Source organism: Pygocentrus nattereri, chromosome 9, assembly GCF_015220715.1.
Source record: "Pygocentrus nattereri isolate fPygNat1 chromosome 9, fPygNat1.pri, whole genome shotgun sequence".
Lineage (NCBI taxonomy): Eukaryota > Metazoa > Chordata > Actinopteri > Characiformes > Serrasalmidae > Pygocentrus > Pygocentrus nattereri.
The window spans coordinates 20,877,183-20,889,056 of NC_051219.1; the positions used below are offsets into that span (position 1 = coordinate 20,877,183).

At 36.2% G+C, this 11,874-nt stretch overlaps 1 protein-coding gene across 1 annotated transcript; it reads right to left on the minus strand.

The window, feature by feature from the left end:
• Positions 1 to 1,102: 1,102 nt before the first annotated feature.
• Positions 1,103 to 10,625, minus strand: LOC108425502 (cysteine and glycine-rich protein 1-like). Its single transcript, XM_017694190.2, has 6 exons — positions 10,455 to 10,625; positions 6,486 to 6,595; positions 4,562 to 4,730; positions 4,330 to 4,459; positions 3,970 to 4,063; positions 1,103 to 2,633 (listed from the first exon to the last, which is right to left on the minus strand). Exons 2-6 carry the CDS (start codon positions 6,592 to 6,594, stop codon positions 2,557 to 2,559), a joined length of 579 nt encoding a protein of 192 aa, XP_017549679.1. The 5' UTR covers position 6,595; positions 10,455 to 10,625; the 3' UTR covers positions 1,103 to 2,556.
• Positions 10,626 to 11,874: the final 1,249 nt, after the last annotated feature.

Sequence of the window (11,874 nt, forward strand, 5' to 3'; positions counted from 1 at the left end):
AGTTCTCACATCAAAAATACAAGCACAGATTCCACAAGTTCTCAGATCAAGTCCTACAGGTTCTCAGGTTTTGCAACATAATTACCTCGATACAATCCTCTTCTTGCGATCCATGATGAATAAGAACAGCAATTTGAAGGACCACATATTTATACTCAACAGCAGTCCCTCCAGAATTCAAAATCCAAGCGGGAAAACATCTGGTTGGATGTAAATATCCTATGAAATAGCCGGTGTCGAACACAAGCACTGATCACCTCTGCCCCATCACCCCCTAAACATAAACATATGTACATATGTATATGTGTGTGTTTTTTGTAGTTAATAACATAATAAATTTGATTTTTGATTATTAGAAAATCATCACATTTATTAAATCAAATTGGACAGGACGTGATTTAATTGGATGCATCAGAGAATGTCTGTCACGTTTTTATGCGGCCAGTTAAAGGGGGAGTGCGTTCACGTCCGTCGACGCACCTGAGCAGTGTAATGTACCCTAAGGCGGTGTAATCCATCACTGATGTACTGAGCCAGCTAATAATTGCTGGTCGTAGAAATGTAACATTTTAGCATTGTTTTTGGCCACTTGTTTAGCACTGGATAGCCGAAAACTCATCACTTGACAGGTGGTCCCAACCATTTATGAATCGAGTAAATGGAGCTTAACATATAATACAGAGAAACAGAGACTACAATCTGTAATTGTAGAACTATACAGTACATCTATGTGATATGCAAACATCAACACAGGAGTGTTAACTTACTTGTACAATGTATGTAGTATTATTTGCCTGCTAAATGAACACTTAATTCCAAGGATCTGGTGGCAAAGGATGTGATGGTGGTCATTTCTGTAAATAGGGTTTCATTACAGTCATTGGTATTTGTTTAGGTTTTTTTTTTCAATAATTACTGTAAGTATGTATGTATTATTATTGTAACAACCATTTTGTGGGGGTAAAATGAATTGTCTTCTGGCCAATTATGAACAAAAATATAGGTTGAATGGTTAACCCAGCTTAACTATTCTCAGCAAGCTCTGAAAAAGTACTGTTCTCAGAGTGCACTGGATTTGAAAAGAAACAGGCTTGACAACTACTGAAGAGTTAAATTTTTACTAATGGTTTGGTGGCAAAACAACAATTACAGATTGAAATTAACTTTTACAATGCATTTTAAAATTATTGGAAATATTTGGCTCAGGAGTGCACACTCCTGACTCAACACTTTTTCCATGTTTAGTGGGCATGTTTTAGAAGGCAAACTACAAAACTGTTACGAACACCAGACCTGTAGGACCAGCGTTGTGCAACCCCGATATGTAGCATGTGCATATAGCAGCACAGTACAGAAGACCACAACAGCACTGCAGACTTTGAGTGTTTAAAGAAAGAAAATGGTACTCACTGCAGAGCTGTGGCCTGGAAGGAACCCAGTTTGATAAAACCCACGTTTAATCCAGAGTACTATATGAGGCCAAGAGCTTGGTCAGTACAACTTAAAGCATCACATAGAAGTGCAGTGTTCAATTGTTTGGTAGTCTACAGTATGAATACTAGTATGGTGACATTATTACACAGTAAACAAGATGGCAAAGAAATCTCTACTACAACCAAAAGGCATTGAATGCCGAAATTATGAGTCTGTAGTAAGCCTGGGCGATGGGGTTATACAATTGGATATTGCAGATAATGGACAAGTAACCTGATGCTAATGTGTAAATGTTGATTATCGTAATTGTGTTAGAAGAACTACAAGAGAATTAGAAAAGACTAATTAACTTTTTTTAAACAGCTTGAAAATGGGGGGAAAAAAGTGTGCTTTAAAGAAGTGTGCAAGCTTGTGCACCAGTTGTCAGTTTGAGAGAGTGAGAGAGAGAGAGAATTATGAAGTAATTGGGGAAAAAAAAAAACTTGTTCTTAAATGTGAAAAGTGCCTTTACATAGCTTTGGAAATCACTTGCAGCCTGATGTTTCTTCAGCAGAGAGCGCCATTAGCACGCAAGCCACTGCAAATCTGCAGCAGAAGAAGCTCTTGAATACGTGTTTGCAGTAACATTTATTGTACTGACAGATGAAGTTCTTAAATGATGTAGGCTTTCACAGTATCATTTTATGTAATATGTGAGTTTTATTAAAGATTTTTATCAAAACAGTCAATATTTAAAAAGCATATAGACTAAAATGAAACAGACAGTAGGACAAAGCTGCCCCAGCATTTTACTTCATTTTATTTTTTGCATATTATTGATAATCATGATTTTTTTTTTAACTAGAAAATATCATAATGATTATTTTTAGATATCGCCCAGGCCTGGTCTCTATAGATATATGTTGCGACTGAGATTAAAGTTATATGGTTCTTGTCCTTTGGTCATGTTCATAAGTAATCTTACATAAGCATTTGTACTCTAAGAAACCTGATAATTATGAGTCACACATAATCGTACACACAGAAAGAATCAGCCTGCTGGTCTGAGTCTCCTCAGACAAGTTGAAATAAGGCATACGGAATGAAGCACTGGATCATGTAGCTCTCTTGGATCATGCCGTTCTACTGAGCATGAGCAAGGGCTCCAGCTCCTTGGCCAAACCCAAACCCCTTTGGACCAAAGGTTTTTGCATAGCAACCTAAACAAAACACAAAATTTAAAGGTTGAATCAATTAATATATATGTATGTAAATGCGGCTTTAAATACAGGTAATACCTTAATAACTGTAAAATGGTTAATCAGTTCATTCTAAAAACTATAAGGTAACAAGCAAATTAACAGATTTTACTCAAAGCTATATAACATTAAGAATTAAGTTTTCCTAAAGGTAATATTGAGAATGCCTAGTATTTGAAACATTAAAACAAAACATTTTATAATGTTTTGGTCATGCAGAGCCAAAGTTTTAATATATCACCTCTGTCCAAAGAAACATGTGCCTCTAAATAGTAACTTTATAAGGGAAGGAATAAAGATAGTGACAGCCACAGTGTTCAAATGGTGCAAAAAAATTTAAACTTGCTAAAAATGCAGATACATTCGAGGTTTTTTTTTGCTTTTTTTGACAGCATTGATATATTTTTAACAACTGTTTGGAAAATAATAACAGTCAAATAATAAATTAGGCAAAACCTGTTCCTTGACAATGTTGTAAAACATACTCAAAATTGTAGGAAATGACAGCTTCTAAAACTATTTGGTTTTAGTTATTATATTTCCTTCATCACACCAAGAATGTGACATGACAGGCATTTATTCATTTATTCAATGGCACTTTATTTATACTATCAGATATCATTAATCAGAATAGGTGATTCATTATAAAAACCTCCTCCCTTTACTATGCACTTTGAAAAATAAACCCCTATAAATGCATATGACAAATACAAGAGGCAAAAGATCAGTAACTACCCATTTAATTGTTTTATGGGTGCTCATGGATCATTGCGCAATTTACTAAATCGCAACTGACACTTTCTAAAGCCAAAATGGGATTTGTAATGGTGAAAATTGTTAGTAAATGTGCCCCGACTCACCCTTAAACCACTACCATGTCAGTGTCATTGCAGTGCTGGGAATGGTTAACCACCCAATAGTACTTGCTCAGTGGTGGTGGTACTGACCATTGACAAATCGAGTAAATGGAGGTTAACAAATAATACAGAAAAACTACAATCTGCAGTTGTAGAACTATAAACTACATCTATGTGATATGCAAACATCAAAATGGATAATGAGCTCAGAGATAAGTATGTATCTCTGAGTGTATGTTTATGTTTCCTCCTTTTTGTTCCTGACACTGAAATTTAATGTACATGATGGCCGTTTTGACCAAAAATTGAATGATATGTGCACACAGAGAGAAAGGAACAAAGGGAGCATGAAAATGAGAGAGAGAAACAGAGAAAAAAAAATGATATATTGTTTATCTATATAATTGACCTAAATTGTGCTGTATTGAACATGAATATACCTTTACAGTAGATCTCTCCATCTTTGTCAGCCAGAGTGGTGGATTCCAGACCTTTCCCACATTTAGCACAACGAAAACAGGTCTTATGCCACGACTGAAGAATGAATTAGAAATGTTGTTACAGTCTCAAAACAATGTTAATTATATTTATTCTTAAACATGTCTACAAGCTTGTGAACTGTTATAAAAATCCATAAAATATAGCTAAAATTTCTTGATTATATAATACACTCAATGAAAGTCTTTAAGTGTAACAGACAACGGATGACAACACCTCAATAATATTACAAAGTGTTTTTTTTTTGGACATTTTAATGTTTTAATGTTACAACGATGCCATTACATTTGTTTTACACTTACACTTCCTGCTCCTATGACTTTCTCAGCTGCATACACAGCTTTGTTACACCGTCGGCATACCTCAGAGCCCCCAAACCTCTGAGCAAAAGTGGAGGTGTTTGAGTTGTTAGTGGATTGATGAGGCTTGGCACTGGAAAGAGAGAAAGAGAAATTTACATTGTTTTGTTATGATGTAAATGTATATACATTTTGTGGAATTCTTCAAATAAAAATGTCTGAATCAAAAGCTTACACTTCATGTTTAATTCCTAATGACTCGCCTCGGTCCATACTCAGCGTTCCAGCTCCTCCACCATAGCCATAGCCTTTTGGCCCATACTTCTTGGCATAGCAGGCCTTGCAATAGACCTCATTCTCATGGATGGCCACAGTTGTGCTGTCCAGGTTTTTACGGCACACCACTGAAAGCACAGGGGAGACAAGGCGTGGTTATATACAACTAATATACACTTTGATGTCACTACTACCATTGTAATATCCATCCATCCATCCATTTTCTAAGCCGCTTCTCCGTCAGGGTCGCGGGGGGATGCTGGAGCCCACCATTGTAATATTGCATTTCAAAAACCTTTACTCTGGAAACTATGCTGCTATGCTGCTTATTAGTTTGTTTTCCCTTATTACTACAACAATCCTATGACATTCCTATGAATCCCTAGCTCTGTTAAAAAGTTGAAACACTCAATGCTTACTCTGTTATACCTGATGACAGCAAAGACAACAACAGTGTACAGCTAGTGATACCAGTGATGTATGTGATACTGCAGTGTCACAGCTGCTAAGAACATTTTTCCAACAACTTTCACAAGAAATTGAGTGAGCTAGTCTCTTTACTACTACTTTTTGGAATGAAAAAAAAAAGACAGGGGCCCACAGACAACTGGAATCAGGTGTGCTCCTGCATAAATGGAATTGAAACATGCAGCCACACAGCCCCTTTATAAATATCACACACCCCAGGTGTAAACGCTCAGTGGCTTAGCCTAGTCACCGTTTCTAAAATTGAGTTTCATTTTAAATGATTTTTTTCTGCTTTCTTAAGCAAACAAATGTTATTACTATTTCAGCTGTAATATATATTTGAAAAGTCAACTGGTAATCTTGAAAACACCACCCAAGTAGAGTTTGTGATCCTAGTTTAAAATGGTAATGCTTAAATTCTGAGAAGAAAAACAAAAATAACAATAGTATACCTAGAATACTTAGCTAGCTTTGGTAGCTAACAGAATGTGTGTAAATAAGTGTGGTTTGGAGTTCTGTTAAAACATTATCAAGTCTGGAACTTTCCTCAAACTCAAACAGCATCAAAACTTCCTTAAGATGAATAACTTCCTGCTTTCAGATTCTTCCTCAAATATGCACATTCATCTGCTAACTATTACAAAATGCTTCAAAGTCTTGCCCTTGTTGCCCTACACACACACACACTTTCTAATTTTCTACATCCTTCTGGGCCGTGGGGCCTTGCCTTAAATATTCAAAATATATATTCCTAAAGCAAAGGCACGGACAGTCTCTTTTCTAAATAATTTCTAACCTCTTCAAAAATGTATGTTTGCATTCAAATGAATGTGTACAATGCATTTTACACATAAAGCATTTGCAATGGATGCAGCCTACATAACAGAAAATTTTTTGTGTGAGATAGGAGAAGGCATCAAAGAACAGTCCACCACTCACAACCTCTTCAAACTCTTAGTATTAAGAGTATTAATACTCTGAGTATTAATCCATACTTTCATTCCCATTTTTATGTACAACTTCGTCATACGATCAGACATTTACTATAAAACCAATTAGTTTTATTTTTCAATGAGGAGACACAGAATGTGTTTTTGTGTGTCATGGTACCAATGTGCCCTATAGCTTATGGCCTTGGTCATAAAACAAAGAGGCTAATCTGCAGGTCTGCAAATGAAGTTGCCAATTGTAGCTCCACCTAGAGTGTTAGTTTGTCTGCCACAGATGTTAAAAAATAAAGGAGATGATGATCTGTGATAACCTATGATAACCTATTTTTACAGATATTCTGTAGCAATTAGTGTATGACAACGTGTTCTATAAATGTTACAAATAAATTCTGCTCATTTAACATACAGAACAGAGTTAACTCAGATAATGCTTGCCATAAAACTGGGAAAATACAATGAACTCACTGCAAAGGAAGCAGGACTTGTGGTAACTTTTCCCATCACACTGCACTTCCTCTGCAAAGTAAACTGTCTTTTGACAGCAGCCACATTTGTTTCCACCCCCAAGAGGCATCCTGAAACACACATCAAAAGATATGATCATATACTGTACTCTGTGTGTCCTTAGGTACCTAAGCACAGTAAATACATCACATTCTTTTACTGAAAGGAAGCAACATGGAACCATGCAACATTTTAAGACAAAGTAGCAGCATAAACAAATTTCGTGTCATAAAAACAAATCATTGGATTTTTAAGAAAGACCCTTGTTTAAGATTAATTTATTCAAATATTCAGCCACACTGTGCTTAAAAGTCATGATATTTTTAATAGTTTATTTTTTTCAGACAAATGAAATTCAATTTAAATTAAAAAATTAGTAAGAAAATGTCTGTTCTCCATCAAAGACTGTGAGCCAGGCCTTCTCATCCTGACCTCACAAATGAGCTTCTGAAAGAATGGTCAAAAATTCCCATAAATGAACAGTAAACATTAACTGGCTTGACACGTCAATGATGAATCACACCATTACTTGTATCACTCCTAACACATTAATGTCGGAGCATATCGCAGTATTCAAACATAAGCTAGCAGCCATTTGGAATATTCTATGTTGTCGTAGTAGTTGGGGGGGGGGGGGGGGGGTTGAAGAACTGTAATATATATGATGGTTACTATGTGCAGAGGATGTTTGTCTGGTGTAAGAGATTCACACTGCAGTTAATGCCACTGAAGTCTGACTTTTAGGTCTTCTTTCATCATTGAAGTTCACTACAGTGAACCATTCTCACATCTCTGTGTATTGCAGAAGCGTAAATAACAGAGGCGGGAACAAGTCACTAAGTTGCAGGTAACATGTATGTTTCAAATCTTGACACAAGTCCCGAGACATGTCCCAAGTCAAGATAGTTCAGTCTTGATTCAAGCCACGAATCAGTACAGACGAGTTTTGAGTACCAAAGTCAATAGTTCTAATTTCAAGTTTAAACAAGTTAGTATGCAATTTTCAGCTACTTTAAGGTCATAACACTGAAAAATAGTAGTACTATGGCCTTTTAGCAACAGCATGTTAGTAGTGTGTGGCTGTAGGTTCAATTTTCATTACTTTTTTGTTACCCTTCCAACTAAAATACAAAATCCATGGTACACAGATCCTCATGAAAGAGTTCTTAAGAGCGCTGCAGATGGTTCTATATGGAACTTTTTTTAATGGGGTTATACATAGCAACCAAAAGGCTTCTTCTATTGTTACAATGTCAAGCTTGTAACAACAGAAAAAACTCTTTTGGGTGCTCTATATAACCCTTTTCAAAAAGGCTTTATATAGACCATTTAGCCATCTACAGATCATTCTCCATCAATATGAATAACCATTTTATGATGCAAAAAACCTTTTAGTAAATCAAAGCGTTCTTTCAGTGTTCACGGTTCAATTACGAATAATTTTCTTTAATAAAGAACCTTTGAAGAACCATCTTTTTTAAGATTCTTTTTAACAGACATGAAAATAACTTTTAAAAGTACATAAACTTAATTTAATATACTCCAATCAGGCATAGAATTATGATCACCTCCTTGTTTTTACACTCATTGTCCGTTTTATCAGCTCCACTTACTATATAGGTGCACTTTGTAGTTCTACAATTGCAGAGTGTTTCTCTGCATACTTTGTTAGCCATCTTTTACACTGTTCTTCAGTGGTCAGGACCCCCATGGACCCTCACAGAGCAGTGCGTGTTGCGCTGGTCTGAGTGGAGTTTTTAAACATCTCGGTGTCACTGCTGGACTGAGAATAGTCTACCAACCAAAAATATCCAGCCAACAGCATCCTGTGGGCAGCATGCTGTGACCTCTGATGAAGGACTAAAAGAACAAACTGTGCAGCAGCAGATGCGCTATCTCTGACTTTACATCTACAAGGCGGACTTACAAGTCAGGAGTGTCTAACAGAGTGGAGAGTGCGTGGACAGTGTTTAAAACTCTAGTAGCACTGCTGTGTCTGATCCACTCAGACCAGCGCAACACACACTAACACACCACCACCATGTGAGTGTTACTGCAGTGCTGAGCATGATGCACCACCCAAAGTACCTGCTCCGTGAGACTCCATGGAGGTTCCTGACCACTGAAGAACAGAGAAAAGGGAGGCTAAAAAAGTACACAGAGAAACAGATGGACTACAGTCTGTAATTGTAGAACTACAAAATGCACCTATATAGTAAGTGGAGCTGATTAGATTAAAATAAAAACTAAAAATGGCTAGTTTAAATTGAATTTAAACAACAACAGAAACCAAAACGACCAAACTGAACAAATTTTACTGAAAATGATGAATGGTGAATCTACGAAGCTGTAACTTGCATGAACCCACTTCTTTCTCTCAATTTCATTGCTTGGAAATTAACTAACACTCATATAACTTCTTGAGCGCTGTAACAGTGCTTTAGTTAAGATGAGCAGATGTGATTTAACCCTGCTAAAGTTTGTTAGGATGTATAAAAAGACTTAAACGGCTTCCAGTGACACTGTAAAGAATGGCTGACACTGCTGTTGTTGCTGCATTCGTAAATGCATCAATAATAAATGCTATGCTGTGTCTCTGTTCTGGTTGTGGTGTTCAAGGCACTTGCTAATGTCGCTAATGTTTACATAGTAACTTACATAGGACTTTTTCTCCTTCATTATAGAGTGCAGTATGTGCAAGATTCTTCCATCTGTCTGTTTAGGGATGTGTGCTGTGGTGAGCATAAAATCTGGTCCGCTCCTTTTCCACTTTGCAAAACCTGCTTCAGGGTTCAGACACGTTTTTTTTTTTTTTACAGGATACATTCTGTCGTCTTATAACACAGCTGCTTTGACACTAATTGCCTAAAATTGTAAGTGGGATGAGCGGCACAGACATCAGCGTACAACATTTACCAGGCTTAGGCTTAGGCCCTCCACAGCACTAGAGATTTTTAAATCTTTTTGTCAGATGTAATTGTTGAAATAAGTGTTTTCCATAAAAGGACAGGATCACTGCAGTTGAATTCCTGAACTCCTACATAATTCAGATTTGGTCAGACTAAACACTGACTCTGCCTTCTGGCTCAAAACACAGCTTTCCAACAGCAAGGACATTAAACAGCAAGAAGTGTGAGTGCCTAGCTACCCAGTTTAGACTCTCTTTCTTAATCCCAACATATAAATATAAATGAAAAAAAAAGCCTTTTCTATGTTTTACTATTTATAAAACAGTGAGAGACTACTAGTTTGAGAATACTTGTGCACAACTAGTTTCTTTATAGTTGCCTATATATAACAATAAAACAAAATAAAAATAAATCTAAAATATGACAAATATTTAATTATTAAAAGTGAAATATATCTGGCACTTCCCTGCTGGAACAATTCCTTTTAATCAAACAGGGAAATTTTATTAAGAAAAGAGGACTATTTTAGGATTACATAAGATTTAAAAACAAATTTTAATTTTCTTAAACGAGAGGAAGGTCCTGCTACCTCTGTACATTTTGTGTATTTTACAGAGAATTTATTTATTTATTTACAGACTTTACAGAGAGTTTCTCTAAAAACTACTGTAAAATGGACAAGTATCACTACGTTGCAGAGAAATACTGCATATGCCGGATATCCAAATTTACTGCCAGACCCACCCAAAACATGTCCTCAAGCCAGTGCAGCATGGAAGTGCTAGTGGGCATGATACGACAGGTCACACAGGCTGATAAGCATATTTAAGCAGTGTCTGCGCATAGTGTTTACTGACGCGTCACAAATCTTTGTAAATTCAGTAAAATCAGTACAGTAAAATGCAGATAATGCCTTTAGTTGTAAAACTAAGTTTTCATTATTGTAAAGACTGAAAATAGCTCCGTAGCACAACGCCAGAAAGAAGCGAATGATTTTAGATAATGAAAAAAATCACATTACCTGGACTAAGTTAGCCGTTAAACAGAAGCTTAAAGTCAGTTGAATTGGTTTTATGATCCAGATTATATTTGTAGATTTGTGAGTCCTGAACGTTGTTTTGAAATTTCGACTGGTGGTACGTGGCTGTGTGAGCTTCCTACTCAAGGGTTAGGGGTGGGGCAAACAACAGCGAGAGGGACAAGGAAGTGAGTCAAAAGTATGCTTTGTGGTGAGACATTAAAGAAATACTGCCACCTGGTATCATGTTCAAAAGTGCTTTTGCCCCCTCTTCTGGTAATGTAATGGATTACACCAAATGGTACCAGCAAGAACCCCAGTCCATGGAAGGAAGAAAAGCTGCGAACCACGTATTGCTGGGCAACAAGAGTTACACTGAATGTATATTAACTTTGTCATACTAATTATGAGGAAATTTAATAGGGAAACTTTCAAAAGAAAACCACGACAATAAAACAATATCTGGTACATTCTCAGAAAAAACACAGACTACTGAAACTCATGAAAACCATGCTGAAGACGATTAGAACCGTTAGGAATAAAACCTGATGGTTTTGCTTCCTAATGGGAATTGGCTTGATGGTTGCCTTTAGAGACCATTAGGAACAAACTGTATATAGAATCAGTCCCAGAACACCTAATTAAATAATTTGAATCTCTTACACTGTGATGTAAGCCCAGAACACCATTAGCTACTACTGTACATTAAATGGCATCCTCTAGCTGTGTTATGGATGATACATGGAATAAGTGATGATATCACTAAGCAGAAGCAGCCAAACGTTAATATGTAATCTAGATATTGTGAGAAGGGGAAATTCAGCAGACCAGAGAAATGATCATAAGCACAAAACACTAAAGCAAACCATTTCCATTAGGAACCAATGGGCTATGGAATAACTTTTTGTGAAGCAAAAGCAAAGGTTTAGGTGGAAACAGTGTTTGTATAAACTCAGAAAAAGACACATGCCAGCCATAAATGTATATGTGTATTGTAACTGTAACTGTGTATTTCTACAGTATATTGTGTTCATGTATTTACCCACAAAATCAGGAAGAATATGTTCTATCAGTTCACTAATGGTTTTATGTATGATGGTCAATCAGTGTTTGCATGAACTCCATTCTGCTTTACCTTTACCAAAGAGACCTAAGCATGTACTTATAAGCATGTACACATGCACACATAACCCAAAAGGAACGACAGATTTCACACAATGTAGTGGAGAAAAAAATGAGATGTGACTTTGAAATGTAATGGAGTTAAAGTAAAAAATCACTAAAAAATAGAAATATTTCAGTAAAGATACATAAAAAAAATTAAATACATTAACGAAGTACATGCTGTGTGTGTGTGTGTGTGTATAATATATATAATGAAAAGTATGAAACAATAGTTATAAAAATGTATTCATCTAAAATA

Bases quoted from the DNA above. Each gene is read 5' to 3' on its own strand.
- LOC108425502 (XM_017694190.2), bottom strand. From the start codon at position 6,594: ATGCCTCTTGGGGGTGGAAACAAATGTGGCTGCTGTCAAAAGACAGTT. The intron at 4,731-6,485 runs GTGAGTTCATTG...CTGTGCTTTCAG, and splicing joins CAAGTCCTGCTTCCTTTGCA to TGGTGTGCCGTAAAAACCTG. The intron at 4,064-4,329 runs GTAAGTGTAAAA...TTCATTCTTCAG, and splicing joins AAGTCATAGGAGCAGGAAGT to TCGTGGCATAAGACCTGTTT.